Source organism: Perissodus microlepis, chromosome 11, assembly GCF_051167445.1.
Source record: "Perissodus microlepis isolate ML-2025 ecotype Zambia chromosome 11, ASM5116744v1, whole genome shotgun sequence".
Lineage (NCBI taxonomy): Eukaryota > Metazoa > Chordata > Actinopteri > Cichliformes > Cichlidae > Perissodus > Perissodus microlepis.
In genome coordinates this window covers 24,096,883-24,114,077 of record NC_140471.1, presented here as the reverse complement: position 1 = coordinate 24,114,077, position 17,195 = coordinate 24,096,883, and the positions used below count along the sequence as shown (strand labels likewise).

The following is a 17,195-nucleotide window of genomic DNA, read 5'->3' as shown; positions in this document are numbered from 1 at the left end:
AAAGTAGAAAAAAATTAAAAAGAAGTAATCACTTAGAGGGTTTTATTTTTATTATAAGCAGAAAAAAATCTCATGAGTCATTATGTCTATGAATAAGTGTTATAAATGTTGTTACTATGGAAGTATAATAGCAGAAGCATATTTGGATAACACTACTTTGAGGACATACATACAAAGCAGTACAACTGGATTACATGAACAGGCTCATCACTCTCTCTCAAAGGTTATGTGAAGGCCTGCAAATCGATTTAAATACATTATGTGTTTTACCATAACCTTTAAGCACGCAATCATACTTTATAAACTGGTAGGATATAACTTTATATATGTGATTGCTATTTTTTCTTTCCAGAAAAAAAGGATCACAAGCATCCATTGTTATAACTTTGCAGAGTTAATAACATTGATGTAAAAACTGAAAGTTTCTGTATGAAAGTATAAAAAAAATGCTTTCATAGTCAACTACTAATTTCAATAAAAGGAAGCCAATAAGTTGAGATGGCCACAGTTGTATCTGTAGGGAAGAGCAGGAGGTGTTAATAGTAAAGTGAAGTATCTCTTAGATGCTTCCTATTATAAAACCATCACTGTGATGGACTGAAACATACTTTATTGCAGCCTTCACATGCACGTCAGACTGGACAGCTAAGCAAACAAATCAAACAAGGCAAGAAAGAAAAAAAAAAAAAGATAAACTTAAAAAAATAAAACTAAAATTATAGTCTTCAGTTTATTGTGTCATGGTATCGTTTCTCCTGTCTGCCTCAAAAAAATCATTCAGGCACAGTCATTTGTTCCAAAGTTTCTGCATCATCTTAGTATTGCTTTAATTTTTGCACTCTTCATCCTCCATCTCTTGTTATTATGAATAAATTTTAGCTTGTCAACCTCCCACTCTCTCTCCTTTCATCTTCTCTAAGAGTTGAGGTGCTCCACTTGGATGGTGGATGCTGACACAGTGAGACAGAGGTCCTTGTGGGTACTAATGTCCGCCACACTGACTGACTTGTACTGGATGTCGTTGGCAGACACCATCTTGTATTGATGGAGGTCAAACGGACAGGAGATGGATTCTGTCTGAGGGTAGTTGCTCTGGCTCTGTCCTTGCTGGCCCCTGCCCGCCGCTCCACTCCCAGCTCCTCCAGGTCGGCTCGATGCTCCATCTGCACTCTCTACCCGGCTCTGAGCTCCAGCCTGGCCCTGGGCCTGGCTTTGGTTCTGTTGTGCCGGCTGTGCTGCCATGACTGCTGATGCAGTCAACTGCTCTGGGTTGTGTTTCTCCATGTGTTTCACCAGATACGTCTCCTGAGATGAAGGGAGGATAGGTAGAGGGGAAACAGTGGAGACATGACTACACGGTGTAAAGTAGCTGCCAGGTGTCTGATGCCAGTGAGGCGATTCATAGTGTTGCATGTAGTAATGCTCTTCAGAAATGGACATTTGTCTTACTGAAGTGTAAGTGCGGTTGCAGAGACCACACGAGTAGATCCGGGCATGTTTGACAGTGTGTGTGGACATGTGCACCTCCAGGCTCGCTGCATCTATGTATCCTTTATTGCAGTTCGGGCACTTGTAAGGCTTGTCTTTGTTGTGTTGACGCCGGTGAGACTAGGGGAAAAAATTGTTATTGGTGGGAAAAAAAGGCATAACAACACAGTGAAATGTTTTGAGAGTTAGTTAATACCCAAACACTCCATGCATAAGAACAGAACCAAACTCATTCACACCTGTAAATTTGAGAGTTGCGTGAAGGATTTCTCACAGCCTGGGTGACTGCACTTGTATGGCCGATCTCCGGTATGAATCCTGAATAAAACACAAAAACACACACATGTACAAACACAGGCGCCTATCACTTTCAGGCTGACCTAACCTGACCGCAAGGAGATGAGAAACCCTAGACCAGTGGGTGATTTACCTGCTGTGCTGCTGAAGGTGACTCAGCTGTCTGAAGGACTTTTCGCAGTAGGAACAGGTGTAGGGTTTCACTCCGGTGTGGATGCGGATATGTTGGGCCAGGTAACTAGAGTTGGCAAATGACTTGGTACAATGGGGACACTTGTGGGGCTTTGCGTCTGTGTGGTTCCTGATGAGAGCAGACAAGATGGTAAAAGAGAGAAATGAAAACAGGACTGTAAGGATAAACTGAAGACAAAAAAAGCCTAATTTTAAGATAATCCTCTTAATTTATAATTTCAGGGAAAAACATCTCACACAAGGAAATTAAAGCTTGCGGCGATGAAGCACAGCAATGAAACATTTGGAAATTCTGAAGAAAACACCCCAACAAAATACGCTATACTGATTACGGCCAGCAGTAATCACAAAATTCACACAAACATCCAACAACATTAACAATTTTATCTGTCTGGACCAACTCGATTAGATGCTTAAGATTTAAACACAAGAGATTATATTAAAGGGGACCCATTATGTTATGTAATTTTCAGCTAATACTGAATTTAACATGAGTAGCTTTTCAAGCCTTACAGGTCTGATGCAGCCCCTTGATGCAGCCCCTCAGCTGTCTGAAACAAGTCGTTTTATCTCCTTCTCTCTCCCCTTCAGTCAATTTTCTCCATCAGACAGGAGGTCTAAACAGCAGGTGGGTGGGGAATCTATGCTCCTAGCCAGAGCTGTGTCCCTGAGGTGACCACTTTATGGATATTGACTCTCACTGATATCATACAGAGCTAAGAGTTGAACAAAGTATCTACAACTAAGAGAACAGTCTAAAAGCTGTGTTTTTGCCTCATAGAAATTACTTTTCACTGACTTGTTTAATATGAAAATCCAGCATTTTAATGGTATACATATGCCGGAAAATAAAAAAAGCATAACAGGTCCCCTTTAAAACAATAAAATAATAAATACTAACACGTTTTAAAAATGTATCAGTTTATCATGCTTCCCGAAATGATGGAAAATTGATACGAGCACAGCCCCCCAAAAAGGATAAAACAAACAGGATAACAGAGCATGAAAGCAAAGCATGGCAGAACATCACTATTGAGTGGAGAAGGTGAGAAAAGCACTGACAAAGATATGAACCATCAAATCAATAACACAAAGGGCTGTACAATGGTAAAGAGCAACAATACTGTCAACTTTATTTTTTAGAAGTTTACTTTGAAATATTTAAAATAGGTATGTGTGTGTCTATGGAAGAAGCAGTGTCGGAAGACATGACAGCACATGCAGACAGAAGAACAGAAGGTGCAGTGCAAAAAGGAGCAAGACCTGCACAAACACAGCAAAGACAGAAACAAAGGCAGGGGGGAAAAAAACAAAAGAAAAAAATTTTTACGGCCAAAGGCCAGACTTCAAAGGTGTCATCTGAATTTTAATATGCTGAAAAGGTCACTGGATGGAACTGGCAACATGCGAGCCAACATCCACAAGGCAACGTAATATGGTCTGCACTTCACTGTCTTCACCAGGATGGAGAAGAACATAGGAGGGGTCTTAGCAGGACAAGTTAAGAGAACAGGGTATATGGTATGGGTGGGTAATGGGGTTGGGGGGTCTGTAGTACCGTGAGTGCTGCTGTAAGTGACTGAGCTGCCTGAAAGATTTCTGGCAGTAGGAGCAGGTGTAAGGCTTGGCCCCACTGTGGATGCGGATGTGCTGGGCCAGGTAGCTGGAGTTGGCGAATGACTTGGCGCAGTGAGGACACTTGTGAGGTTTGGCCTCTGTGTGCGACTTGGAGTGGATCTGCATGTCAGACTTACTGAAGAAGGTCGCCGCACACATCCGGCACCTACAGGCGTAGAGACAGAGAAATGGAAGGACGGGATGGAAGTATAAGGAGGAGGAAGAAGAGGGAGATGTACAAGAGGAGGAGAAAAAAAAGAGAGAAGATGGGACAGAAGAAGATTAGGAGACAGGGTAATGGAGCAATGACCCACAGAGAGAAATAAGATATCACAGAAAATGAAAAGAAAAAAAAAAGAAAAAAAATCAATGAAGACAAAGGCGGGTTAAATCAAATAAAGACGACACAACCAGACAACACAGTGAAATGTCAAGGGAGAAATCAGTGAAAACTGAGGAGGAAAGGTACACAGATACTATAAAAAAGAGGAAGAGAAGGACACAGAAGTGAGATCACAGCTCAAAGAGCATGCTATATAAGGACAAAGGGGAGAGTAGAAGACAGGTTTGTGTCCAGTGTGTGCAGGCGGAGAGAGCATCTACAAAGCATGTATTTGTTTTCTCAAATACATTTTTAGTAAAGAATTAAGCATCCATCACAAAGCCGGTGTGTTCAGCCACAACATGCAGTGAAGAGTGTTTGTCTGAGGAGTCGGCGTGTCAGACGCTAATATCCAGCACTGCCAAGGTCATCTACAAAAGCTGAAAATCTCAATGCTAATTTCCAGAAGTGAACAGAGAAACAGATGTATGCATATTTCACAGCCAGAGCAAGAACAAATGGAGATGAGCAGCAAGTATTTAAAAACATTAAATAAATAAAGAAATAAATAAATACCTGTATGTTTTCGTGCTATCTTTCGAGGCATGGTCTTCGTCTTCATTTGAGAGATCATATGGATCTCTAGCATGATGCTGCAAAGTTGTCACCTATTGATAATAAAATTAAAATTGATTTAATGAGCAGTTCGTTGCATCACCCTTCCTCTTTCACATCTGTAGCTGTTCTCTTACCTGGCCACCTGGCGTCAGATGAGCCAGTATTACAGTTTCATTTCCCGGCATGCCCAGAGGACCAACCCGAGACACTGTGGTCTTCTTCTTTCTCCCTCGTTTGGAGGGCGCTGGCATCACGACCACATGTGAATTCCCGTCCGCTTCTTTTTTGTCTATGAGAAGATCGACAGTCACAGGTTAAGATGATGGAACAGAGTTTTGAAAGCAGAAGATGGAACAAGTTTGTAATAATTCCATCCCATATTTAAATAGCATCTACATGATGGTCTGTAGGTGCATTGACATCAAACTGAAAACCAGAAGATGCTGAAGGAAGTCTAATGTGTTTCAGTATAATTGACATGTGAATACATTTGGACAGCATCAGACACATGATCAAAATTGATGTGCTTCTTTTATAAATATGGGCACTTTTCATGCTGAAAATCTGTATTTATGTTTGTTTTCTAAAGGCAAAGACACAGTAAACAGTTTCAAACAGCATCTATTGTACTGGAGGACATAAATTTACTTAAAAAGTCAGACCCATAAGTTACTGACACAGGCTTGGTAATAAAATCGTTTATTAGCAGGTAGTTTTCTGGTTTTGTTACTCATCAGATCACTCTGTGCTTTGTGGACAAGGACACAGATGTGTTCATAGCTCAGAGATGTAATTAACGAACAGCCTGAACAAAGTCTAACTTAGCACTGCAAGAAAGACTCTCAGTCAGGTTTGATCATGTTCCAGGTAATCAAGTCATCATTAAATGCTTCAGACATTTTTGTCTCCTGAGTTTTTAGAGTAAGAATTTTCTTTTATAGTCTCAATAACTCCATAAGAAAACATATGAATGCCCCCAAAGCCAAAAAATTTCACAGATGAGGGATTCAGTCAGTGATTAGTCATATTAAACCTGGTTTATGCTCATTATAGGGCCTTCATGAAAGTGCTAAAAGCACAAACCATGTTAAGTGTTGTTTCAGTTTGTCGTGCACCTGACAACTTTTGTAACCCGGTGTGAACAGCATTGCTGAGAAGCTATGAAGACACAAGAATAAGAATCCTTTATTGTCATTACGTGTTCACACAATGAAACTTCGTTCGTTAGCTCAGAAGAGAATGGGCCCTTAGCGCACCCATCGACATACATATATATATACTGTACATACATATATACGACTGTGCTGGTCTCAATGATATATACTGAAGCTCAGACATTCTCAGATTACAAAGAAGGAGATGCAGCAACACCTTCAAAATGAGACTTTCTGGAGAAATCTCTATTATTTCTTAGCTTCTTCTTTCTAATTCTTCTACTCATGTACTAGCACTGATAAAGAGTTGCTGCACCTATTATCTAGGAGAGGACTTCAGCGAGTTCAGTGCACACTGAAGCGCCAGTAAGTAACGGCCATGGGGCTGCAGCGGCGTCACAGTCGGCACATACCAAAACCAATAAGGTGACCATAAACCAGGCTTTACACAATACCCTGAGTTCTGAATCGTAGTAAATCTATAACACTGTTTGATCCACCCATATAAGTTTTAATCATTTACATAGTAACAATATTGTACTTCTAAGAAACAAGTTAGCCAGTGTGTGTGTATAATAACGTGCTGTTCACCTGAAGAATGGAGCGCTGAAACAATCATGGTTGTTGCTGGATGGCCGGACACAAACGACTGAGAGGAGGTTGGAGAGACTAGAGTTCCCTGAGGAGTCGTGATCACCAGACCAGCTGCAGAGAAAGAGACAAGAGCAGAGATGAGAAATTGTCTAAGATGAGCGGTGTCACTGAGGTTGAGGAATTCAATTTACAGCTTCAAGAACATGTTGCCAAAGGCATTTTTTAACTATAATGTACATCTCCAAGTGTAACAATAGCACTACAAAGCAGAAAGTTTGTAATACAGCGCTAAAGTTGTCTCAGTTGAGGAAAACCTTGAATTAAAATTCTTAGTTGTTCATTTTACCCCCATTTTCTCTATTTACAAAGTTTGTTCTCATAACCTAAATAATTTAACACACTGCTGTTACATTATACTTCAAAAACTGAAGGTATGGGATCTAAATACAGCCTTAATATTTGGTGTTTCAGTGTTTTTAACTCAATCCCCAAATATGTTAAGTCTTTCAACCTCAAAACTGAGAAAGAGACGCTTAAAGGTTTCTAAACACAGAAACAAGCCCACCTGCTGTCATGATGCCTGTGGAGGGGACAGGCAACACTGTGATGTTCTGGGTGCTGTGCGGAGGGTGGAGGTGCGCCGCACTACCAGCCTGGCCTCCTCCATCTGTCTTGGCCCCAGGCGTGGGGATGGTGAGAAGAGTCGTCTGGTAGTGAGATGCAGCGGAAGCAGAGAAGGAAGCGCTTTTTTCCTGTTGCTCTTTTACTTTGTTTAGGAACATGGCATTCTCAATCTGTCAGGAGAAAGGAGATTTTTCTTTGACGGAAACATTCTCTCCCCGTCATCAACTGATTGAACAGTAAATTATTTTGTAGCCTAACCTGTCCGGGCATAGTCGGGACTGGGGACCAGAAATATGATGAATTAAAATGAGAGTCTTCCATCATTTCTGCAACGACACAAAAGCAGCAAGATTTAAAAACTTTCCATCACAACTGGCCAACACAAGAATTTATTATTATTTATTAAAATGAGCTAAATGTATCTTATATAAAACATAAAGTCTAACTTTAGAGTTGATTTGGAAGCTGACGTTTGTAATAATGGTACATGCATTGTGCCATATTACATTTAGTCTAACCTCATTAAAACACTCAAAGTAGGAGGGAGGACCCATCGATAAAACCATTTTAACAGAAAATTAATTTTTTTTTAGCTTTACGATTCACTGGATAGCTTATTAATAAAAATAAAAAAGCATTGGTTTGAGTTAGGTGTACCTAATGAAGTGGCAGTGGAGCCTGTTTCCCTCACAGCTGCTTGTGTACATTAGGACTAAAAAAAAAAAAAGAAGACATTTCTACTAGAGTAATTAAAAATTGTAGTGAAAATGCTCATGCAGTGTGTTTCTATGTCTAATGAGAAAGACCTTAATGAAATGTTTCCCACACCAAAGAGCGTGTACTACATTATTCTCCTGCAGATCAATGACAAGACAAATACCAGATCAATGCATTACTGTTTTAAGGGCTCACCCACTACAAGGATTTCCTGTTAGGAGAAAAAAAAAGTAGTAATGGTTTGTCAACCCTCTCAGTTCATTTGTGCACCTTATTCCTAAAATATGACATGGCTTCCTGAGTGCTGACCGCACACTGCAGAGCACCAATTAATTTGAGAACATACACCTTGTTAGCAAAACCAAGAGAAATAATGAAAACCATAAATCTGAATCTTGACATTCTTTGAGATGGGGATCAGGTAATAAGGTTGGACCTAAAGAGCCTCGCCATATCAGTCGCTTCACCGTAGCGGCGGGTGTAAAGCAGACAAAGTGTGTTGACGCAGCACGTGTTGTTGTGACATGTTTTAGAATAAAAAGCAAAGACTGTTTCACTCCATCCTCAGTGTACCAACAAGCCAAACCAGGACATTGAAACTAAAGTAGAGAAATGAAATTCACGTAATTCTGGCTGCTAAAAGCAAAACAAAACAATCCTCCAAAAACCAATAGGAGGCGAAATTATTTTAAAGAAACTCACAGCAAATGACTGCAAAGAGTCTGAAGGGTTGTTTAACGGCACGATGCAGGTTATAACACTGTGGTGACACTTTTTTTTGTATGTTTGTTTTATTCTCACCTGTAACCAGGTTTGATTCACTTATCCCGTGTGAAGCACTGTGGTTAGTTTAACTATGCTGATATGGCCCCAGGGTCAAAATCAGCCCTGCTTTTTTCCCTTTGTGATACGAAATATTTAGACTGTAAGAAAACCTGGTTGACAGGGTGTTTTCCAGTTCAAAAAAAAAAAAATACAGTTAAGAGCTGAGTATATTACTGAGTAGAAATACATGCACTCTGTCGTCATTTCCCACTGTTTGTTTTCTTTTGGCTCTGGCAAAAACTTTTGTGGGCACTAAATAAAAGACCCAGTTAATCAAATTACTAGACACTAACTCCCCAGTGTGAGGGTGGAGGTTTTTTTAAAGGGTCCCTGAAGGTGTGGATCTCTTGGGGAAGCACTAGGCTCATCCCTGTGACATGTTATTGCTACAGATACAGTTTAAAAAGGAAAAGTAGAAAGGGGGAGAAAGATTCTGTTTTTCTTAATTAATGAGATAATTATGTCGCAGAAGAAAATATGCTGTTGCTCAGACTAAAAATCCCAAAAGAGTCTCTGTTGATTTAAAAGTTTCACTTCATAAGCATTAATGTTTAATTAAGCTTCATTTAATACAATTTTCTTTAGGTTCAGGTCTGAACCAGTGCGAGATACTGCTGTCTATGAGTAATATAGATGGTACTGTAATACACTGTTTATCAGCTTGATTATTACATTGTTTCTCCAGGATCTTTAACATATAAGACAATCCATGAACATGTGGGTATCACCCAATTTTTCTAACTTAAAAGAAAACAAAATTGTACCGCATCACTGTTTTCATGAAGTTTAATATTACAGAGGCTATACTGGGGGGATTTTAAGAGATGTCAATAATTCAGAAAATACTTTTTTTGTCAGATTAATGTAATAGATTTTTGAGATAGTTGGTACATTTATATGATAAGAAAAGCAAAACTAGCATGTTGGTCTCATGGATGAGTCATTAGAGATATTTCAATTAGCTTTTACTTTTGTCTTAATTTTTTTGTTGTCTTATTGTTCATTAATTTCCATATTAAGTTTGCTGGTTACATTTTAGTTTCTTTTGTTGGAAAATGTTTAGTAATGTTTTGATCTTTTTATCTATTAGATTACAAGGGATGTTTGTACAAGGGAGAATTTTAGAAGCTCAGATCAATAAAAACACTCGACTAAACGTGTGCACAGATATCCCCCATACTGAATGTGTTCACAATTAAAACGTATCAGAAAAGACTAAAAGTGAAGACTTGTAACTTATATTTCTTATTGCACTCAGATTATTAAGGAATATATGAAATACTGTTTAGTTTAGTTTTTCTTTTTTGTTTTGTTGAGAATTTGTGTTACTTTTTATTATTTCCGTGTAACTAACATGTATTGTCACACCCACTTTTAGTTTTTAGTTTGGTTGCCTATTACAGCCTTGTCTGCGTTCAAGTGTTTGGCTCCATACAGCTGTGATTCCATAACTGCAGCTCTGATTAAGCGTCCAGATGTGTTAAAAAGCACTATTAAATAATATGAGGTTAAACTTTCCTGCCCGCTTTCCTATATTTCAGTATTTAGCGGCATTAAAAGGGATCCACATCCAGCTACTTAGCTTTAAGTTTGCTCTGCGGAATAAAGTCGACCTAAAAGAACTACAAAAACATGAACTTTTATAAAACGCCACACATCGAAACAATGTAAGGCGCATATCTACAGCAGGTCTCCATTTGGCCTCCGTGCATCCTGCAGTTATTCAGGCCCGACGTGCTGATTAACATACATTTAGCAGACACGCAGTGTGAGCCTGTGCTGCCTTCCCGCTCGGGAAAAAAATAAACGCAAAGCAATGAAAAAAACCAAAAGCATAAAAAAAACTGAAGCGAAGAAAAAAAAAATAGACCATCCTCACAGACTTCCGGCTGTGGGGACGGGTGGAGAGGCGGCAGCAGAGTCGACCGAATCTATCAAAATTTACTACCGACTGCGTGGAGAAGAGTGGCGTTTACCGGAGCTGACGACTCCGCTTTCCTCCGCGAAGCTCCAGCAGGCCGGGATAGTTTGGACACAGTTTCCAAATCTGTCCAAATTACAGTGAATCAGTGAAGTTTCCCCCCCTCCTCCTCTTTTTTTTCTCTGGCTCTCGCTCTCTTTTTTTTTTTTCGTTTTTTTCCCTCCGGTGAGCCAGTCGCTTCGTCTGAGCTTCACTTCCTCCTGATAAGGTCGTCAGACAAAAGAAGCGTGTGCAGTGACGTCACTTCCGCTTTCTGTCAGGCAGTTAATTTAAAAAATCTAAAAAGTCCGCGATCAGCTGGTCGTGTTTTTTTTGAGTTGTAGTAGTGGTAGAAGTAAAATAAACAAATAAATAATTATTTCACTGTATCGCATGCCAGCTTTTACTTACCAAGTGAATAAGTCCCCAGTGGTGCGTTTACTTGTGGTCAGAAATATAAATTAAGTCAGTACTGTCAGGGGGTGTCCAACACTCGGCCCGCGGGCCAGAACCGGTCTGCTCAATGAATGTTTTTGGGGTTTTTTGTGAGGCACTAGACTCAAATGACTTTGTTATTTCATTATTAAACAATATACACACATGATTACTTTACTTTGTCACTCTTCCTGGGGACCAGAACCGGTGTCGTGCAAAAAGGGATCTCCTAACAAAAAGTAATTTCTGGTATTTAAACTGTTGCAAATGAGTTGTTGGCCTATAATCTGTCAAACATATCTCTCATGAATGATATCAACTCCTTTTGAGCCAGACAGAACATGAGAGATGACAAAGAGACATTCATTTATCCTTTGTGTATCCAGGTAAGAGTCGCTGACATAAAAAAAAAGGCCATTTTCAGGAGAGATCTGGCCAAGAGAGCAGCAAACATTTAAATAGCTATATTATCACAGTCCATAATGCCAAAATTTTTTGTTCCCAAAAGGTTATTTTTAAAGGTAATATTCCCTAAAATTATTCTTCCAAATTATTACCTTTCTGAAACATTTATCAATAACATTGTTATAACATTGCTAGTGGCACTTAAAACCCCACATTTAATCATTTGTTTTTATTAATTTCTGTCTCTCTTCCAAAGTGTGTCTTTTGTTCACTCCCAATCGATCGAGGCAGATGGGTGCACCTCCCTGAGCCTGGTCCTGCTATAGATTTCTTCCTGTTAAAAGAGAGTTTTTCCTTCCCACTTTCACAAAGTGCGTGTTTAAAGTGCATCATCTGATTGTTGATGTTTTCTCTGTATTATTTTAGGGTCTTTATCCAACAATATAAATCCCCCTGAGATGACTGCTGATATGATTTGAAGATACATAAATAAAACGTAATTGAATTGAAATGTTACCAGAGGGATGTTTCATTAGTAAAAGGTTTATAAACATGTTTTTAAAATGAACCAACTGAGTTTTTTTGGGAAGAGGTCTGGTACACCTGGATGCTCTCTCAGTATTAAGAGAGCTTTAAAGAAATCTGTGGTCAATGTGGAATCTCATGGAAGCACTGATTTATCAGGATTTTTTTAAATTATTTTTTAGATAATAACACAAATTTTCAACTGAGCTCTGAAACAAAAAAAAAGAAAAGAAAATACAGCAGTTGAAACAAGCTTCCATAAATCTCTTCAAGAGGGTGAACCGCCACTGTGTGTATTTACACTTTGATTCACTTTTTTAGATCATTTGTTCAGTTTTACCAGTGCATACAGCAACATTTACAGTGACCCCTTTATGAGTTGTGTTAATTTCACGACACAGTCCAAAATACATAAATTCAAAAATAAAGAAAATATAGACCACATCTATATCTTTTGATGATTCCTAGGTTTTTAAAGACAGAATTTTAACAGTAATAATAATAATAATTATTATTATTATAATTCTATATATACATATAAACTCAAAGAACATTTATATTGGTAAGGAACCTTTCTGTTACTCCCCAGTGGCACTGGTGAGAAACCCCACAAAGCTCCCTGAGGCTCCTCTACCTTTAAAAGTACAGATTGCCTGTGTATTGCAGGGCTAACAGAGATGGAAAGATGGTGATTCACTCTCACGTTCATTCCTAAGGCCAATTTAGAATCACTAATTAACCTGGAGAGAACCCGCATAGGTTACAGACTGATCATGCAAGCGCCAAGATCCCAGCAGACCAGCATTACCATGTGCACTACTGTGTAGCTACTTTTGGCAACGCCTTAATTCACAAAGGATGGCCACAGCAGGTAGCTCCACATGTTTGATTTGGCAGATTATTTTTTACACTGAATGCCTTTCCATACAAAAACTCAAAGATATTTGTGTCTCTGTGTCTCCTGGATTGAAACCAGGAATGTTTCACTCATTAGACGAATATGTAAGCAACGATACTATGGAGCTGCCTGTGTATATACAATATATTCCTAGAATAACAAAAAACATGGTTATCTGTGCACCAAAAGTGGTCAGGGCTCATTAACTAAGGACCATGAATGCAATCACCAGATGAAATCTAACCAGCACATTCCAAGAGTTTAAGACTGAACGGCTATAATCTGTTGTCCCAACGCATCCTCAAAATGTTACAGGGAAATGTCTTCGGGAAATATACAAAATCTGTCACTTCAAGCCTCTGTAACATCCTGAAAACAGCTTAAAATACTACATTGACAATTTTTTTTAAAATTTACTGTTACATGCAACACTGGGTAAGATTCCCTATAAATAAAATTATACCCCAGTTAGCAGTGAACGATGCCAAATGTTCTTCTCTAAAACATTCCAACAGACATAATTACAACCTGTAGGTGGAAAAATAGTCAGCAAAGTTCAAAGAGCATTTTGGTTCAGTAGTAAATAATTGTATAAGTAATTCATAATCATGCAAATAGGAACATGTTATCTCAGAGAAAATTAGTATATTGCATACTGTTTTTATAATTTGATTAGTTTGGCTTATAAATAAATTCAAATGTTTAGCAGGGCTAAAATAACATTCATAAATGTCTTGTTTTGTCCAATTAATATTTCCATAAAATCTGACAGATACTGCTCTTTTTGGCAGTTTTAATGATTAAACAGGCTTCACTGCGTTTCAGACAATAAATAGAGCAAGAAATAGAAACACTCACAGTATTTACTTGAAAAAAGCCTTATCCAGTCGTGGTCAAAAGTTTTGAGAATGACACAAATATTAGTTTTCACAAAGTTTGCTGCTTCAGTGTTTTTAGATCTTTGTGTCAGTTGTTTCTGTGATGTATTGAAGTATAATTACAAGCGCTTCATAAGTTTCAAATGCTTTTATTGAAAATTACATCACATTTATGCAAAGAGTCAATATTTGCAGTGTTGGCCCTTCTTTTTCAAGACCTCTGCAATTGGCCCTGGCATGTTGTCAATCAACTTCTGGGCCAAATCCTAACAGATGGCAACCCATTCTTTCATAATCAATGCTTGGAGTTTGTCAGAATTAGTGGGTTTTTGTTTGTCAACCTGCCTCTTGAGGATTGACCACAAGTTCCCAATTGGACTGAGGTCTGGGGAGTTCCCTGGCCATGGACCCAAGATGATTTGTTCCCCGATCTACTTAGTTTTCACTTTGGCCTTATGGCATGGTGATCCATCATGCTGGAAAAGGCATTGTTCTTCATCAAACTGTTCTTGGATGGTTGGAAGAAGTTGCTTTCAGAGGATGTTTGGCTATTTTTTGGAAAAATTGTGAGTGAGCCCCCTCCCTTGGATGAGAAGCAGCCCCACAAATGAATGGTCTCAGGATGCTTTACTGTTGGCATGAGGCAGGACTGATGGTAGTGCTCACCTTTTCTTCTCTGGACAGTCCTTTTTCCAGATGCCCCAAACAATTGGAAAGGGGCTTCATCAGAGAAAATGACTTTACTCCAGTCCTCAGAAGTCCACTCGCTGTACTTTTTGCAGAATATCAATTCGTCCCTGATGGCTTTTTCGGAGAAAAGTGGCTTCTTTGCTTCCCTTCTTGACACCAGGCCGTCTTCCAAAAGTCTTCGCCTCATTGTGCGTGCAGATGGACTCCTACCATTCCTGAGCAAGCTCTGCACTGGTGGCACTCTGATACCGCAGCTGAATCATTTTTAGGAGACCATCCTGGCGCTTGCTGGACTTTCTTGGGGGCCCTGAAGCCTTCTTCACAATAATTGAACCTCTTTCCTTGAAGTTCTTGATGATCTGATAAATGGTTGATTTAGGTGCAGTCTTGGTAGCAACAACATCCTTGCCTGTGAAGCCCTTTTTATGCAACGCAATGATGGCTACATGTTTCCTTGCAGGTAACCATGTTTAATAGGAAGAACAACTATTTCAAGCATCACCCTCCTTTTAATGCATCCAGTCTGCTATTCTAACTCAGTCAGCATAACATAATGATCTCCAGCCTTGTGCTCGTCAACATTCTCACCTGAGTTGATGAGAAAATTTTTGAAATGATCTCAGCAGGTCCTTTTATGGCATGAAATGCTGAATGATGAAATGCAGTGGAAATTAAATTTTTGAGATTAAGTTCATTTTCATGGCAAAGAAGGATTTTGCAATTCATCTGATCACTCTTCATAACATTCTAGAGTATATGGAAATTGCTATTATAAAAACTGAAGCAGCAAACTTTGTGAAAACCAGTATTTGTGTCATTCTCAAAACCTTTGGCGACGACTGTACTGTTAGACTTTGGTGAATATTAGAACTTTTAATGAGTATGTCTCAGCTGTTGCTCTGTACAATAGAAATAAATAAAACTGTTTTTAGAAACAGCCTTTAATTTTTAGTTCAAATTATTTTTCATTAAAGTCCCAGCGTTATGGCTTTAAAAGTTAACTTCCAAATTAACTTGTTGTCTTTTTCTAAATACCCATTTGTTCACTTAATGTTTCCCCCTTAATTTACTCTCTTACTTTAGCCATTTTATGTTGCAAATATTTTAATGAATCTTCTGTACTTGACCTCCTCCAGCTCTCAGTGGATACTGCAGAGGTCCATGCAGCAGGGGTCCAAATTGGACTAGACATACCATCTTACTTGGTCCAACTTGGACAGGCCCAGTGGCCCATAATGGTTATGGGCCACTGGGCCTCTGGATTACTAATTTGCTCCACTGGCCCCTATTTCTGTTTGAGGTCTGTGGGATTTGGAGGCAAAAAAGAACCAGGAAGACTATAATTTGCCCCAGCTTCTGCAGGCCAACCAATGCCACCTGTTATCATTGTGCTCATTAAGACATTGCAGCTCACTGTAATAATACGAGAACAGTAAAGATCCTAACAATGTTTCAAGAACTTTCATAGCCTTTGGATAAATGCATAAAAATCTTCAAAATCTAATGATTTTAAAAAAGTGAATATCTGGTAACATTTGCAACCAATATGATGCTCACTGGAAATATTTTTTACCTTCTTCCCTACCTTTATAGTCATCTTGTAAAATTGATATTGGATCACAAGGAGGACCACAAATGAAGGCTTTTTACACGACAGAATGAAAATGGAAAAGTGTTTTAACAAAGTGAACACCATAGAACAAAGGTGTCAAAGTCATTTTAGTGCGTGGGCCACATAAAGTTGCCATGGTTGTTTGAACTTAAGCAGGTTGAACCACTAAACCATTTTCAAAATAATCCGTTTTTCTTTGAATGTAAAAAAGTAAAAATGTTTTTCCTGTTTAGTATCTATAAAACTAATAAATTTGTGTATATAATTGTGATTGTGATATCTATCTATCTATCTATCTATCTATCTATCTATCTATCTATCTATCTATCTATCTATCTATCTATGTATATATATATATATATATATATATATATATATATAGGCTGACCAACTTGTGCACTGCCTGGATTGATTACAAAAGACTGGCTACAGATACCGACTACAGAATGGAGCAGTTGTCAGCCATGTCCTGTACATGGATGACATCAAACTGTATGTTAAGAATGAATGAGACATCGATTCACTGATCCACGCTACCAGGATATACAGCAATGATATCGGAATGTCATTTGGACTGGCGAAATGTAGTCGGATAATAACAAAGAGAGGGAAGGTAGTCAGAACTGAGGGGATCAAACTACCAGAAGGCAACATTGCGGAACACTGAGGACAGCTACAAGTACCTGGGGATCCCACAGGCAAATGGGACTCATGAAGAGGTCGCTAGAAGGAAGCTCCTGACCATGCATGGAGGGTTTCACCCCAAGTCCAGCACCCTGAGGCTGTATGCTAAGCAGAAGAAAGGAGGCCGGGGACTGGTGAGTGTCAGCACCACGGTCCAGGATGAGATGACAAACATCCACGAATACATCACGAAGATGGCCCCAACTGACCGAGTGCTCAGTGAATACCTTGGGCAGCAGAAACCCAAGAATGAGGAGGAAGAGGAGGCACCATCATGGAAGGACAGGCCCCTACACGTTATGTACCAAAAGCAGATAGTGGAGGTGGCTGATATCTTGAAATCCTATCAGTGGCTGGACAAAGCTGGACTGAAAGACAGGACAGAGGCACTAATCATGGCAGCACAGGAACAATCTCTGAGCACAAGATCCATAGAGGCTGGGGTCTATCACACCAGGCAAGACCCCAGGTGCAGGCTGTGTAAAGATGCCCCTGAGACAATCCAGCACATAACAGCAGGGTGTAAGATGCTATATATATATATATATATATATATATATATATATATATATATATATATATATATATATATATATATATATGTATATGTATATATATGTATATATATATATATATATATATATATATATATATATATAT

At 38.9% G+C, this 17,195-nt stretch overlaps 1 protein-coding gene across 5 annotated transcripts; it reads right to left on the bottom strand.

Moving 5' to 3' along the window:
- Nucleotides 1-25: 25 nt before the first annotated feature.
- znf384b (zinc finger protein 384 b) lies at nucleotides 26-10,658 on the bottom strand. 5 transcript variants are annotated; one of them, XM_084943453.1, is made up of 11 exons: nucleotides 10,425-10,657; nucleotides 7,165-7,232; nucleotides 6,848-7,076; nucleotides 6,280-6,393; nucleotides 4,669-4,823; nucleotides 4,493-4,584; nucleotides 3,536-3,760; nucleotides 1,919-2,086; nucleotides 1,728-1,806; nucleotides 1,450-1,608; nucleotides 26-1,305 (listed from the first exon to the last, which is right to left on the bottom strand). In XM_084943453.1, exons 2-11 carry the CDS (start codon nucleotides 7,228-7,230, stop codon nucleotides 916-918), a joined length of 1,677 nt encoding a protein of 558 aa, XP_084799579.1. In that variant the 5' UTR covers nucleotides 7,231-7,232; nucleotides 10,425-10,657; the 3' UTR covers nucleotides 26-915. The 5 variants fall into 5 exon arrangements, with proteins under 5 accessions (XP_084799579.1, XP_084799576.1, XP_084799581.1 ...); XM_084943450.1 differs by having other exon boundaries at nucleotides 26-1,608; nucleotides 10,425-10,658; XM_084943455.1 differs by lacking the exon at nucleotides 3,536-3,760.
- Between the last annotated feature and the right edge of the window lie 6,537 nt (nucleotides 10,659-17,195).

Coding starts and splice junctions, on each gene's coding strand:
- znf384b (XM_084943450.1), bottom strand. CDS start 7,230: ATGATGGAAGACTCTCATTTTAATTCATCATATTTCTGGTCCCCAGTC. Junction 7,077..7,164: donor TCCCGACTATGCCCGGACAG/GTTAGGCTACAA, acceptor TTCTCCTGACAG/ATTGAGAATGCCATGTTCCT. Junction 1,807..1,918: donor CACCTTCAGCAGCACAGCAG/GTAAATCACCCA, acceptor TGTTTTATTCAG/GATTCATACCGGAGATCGGC.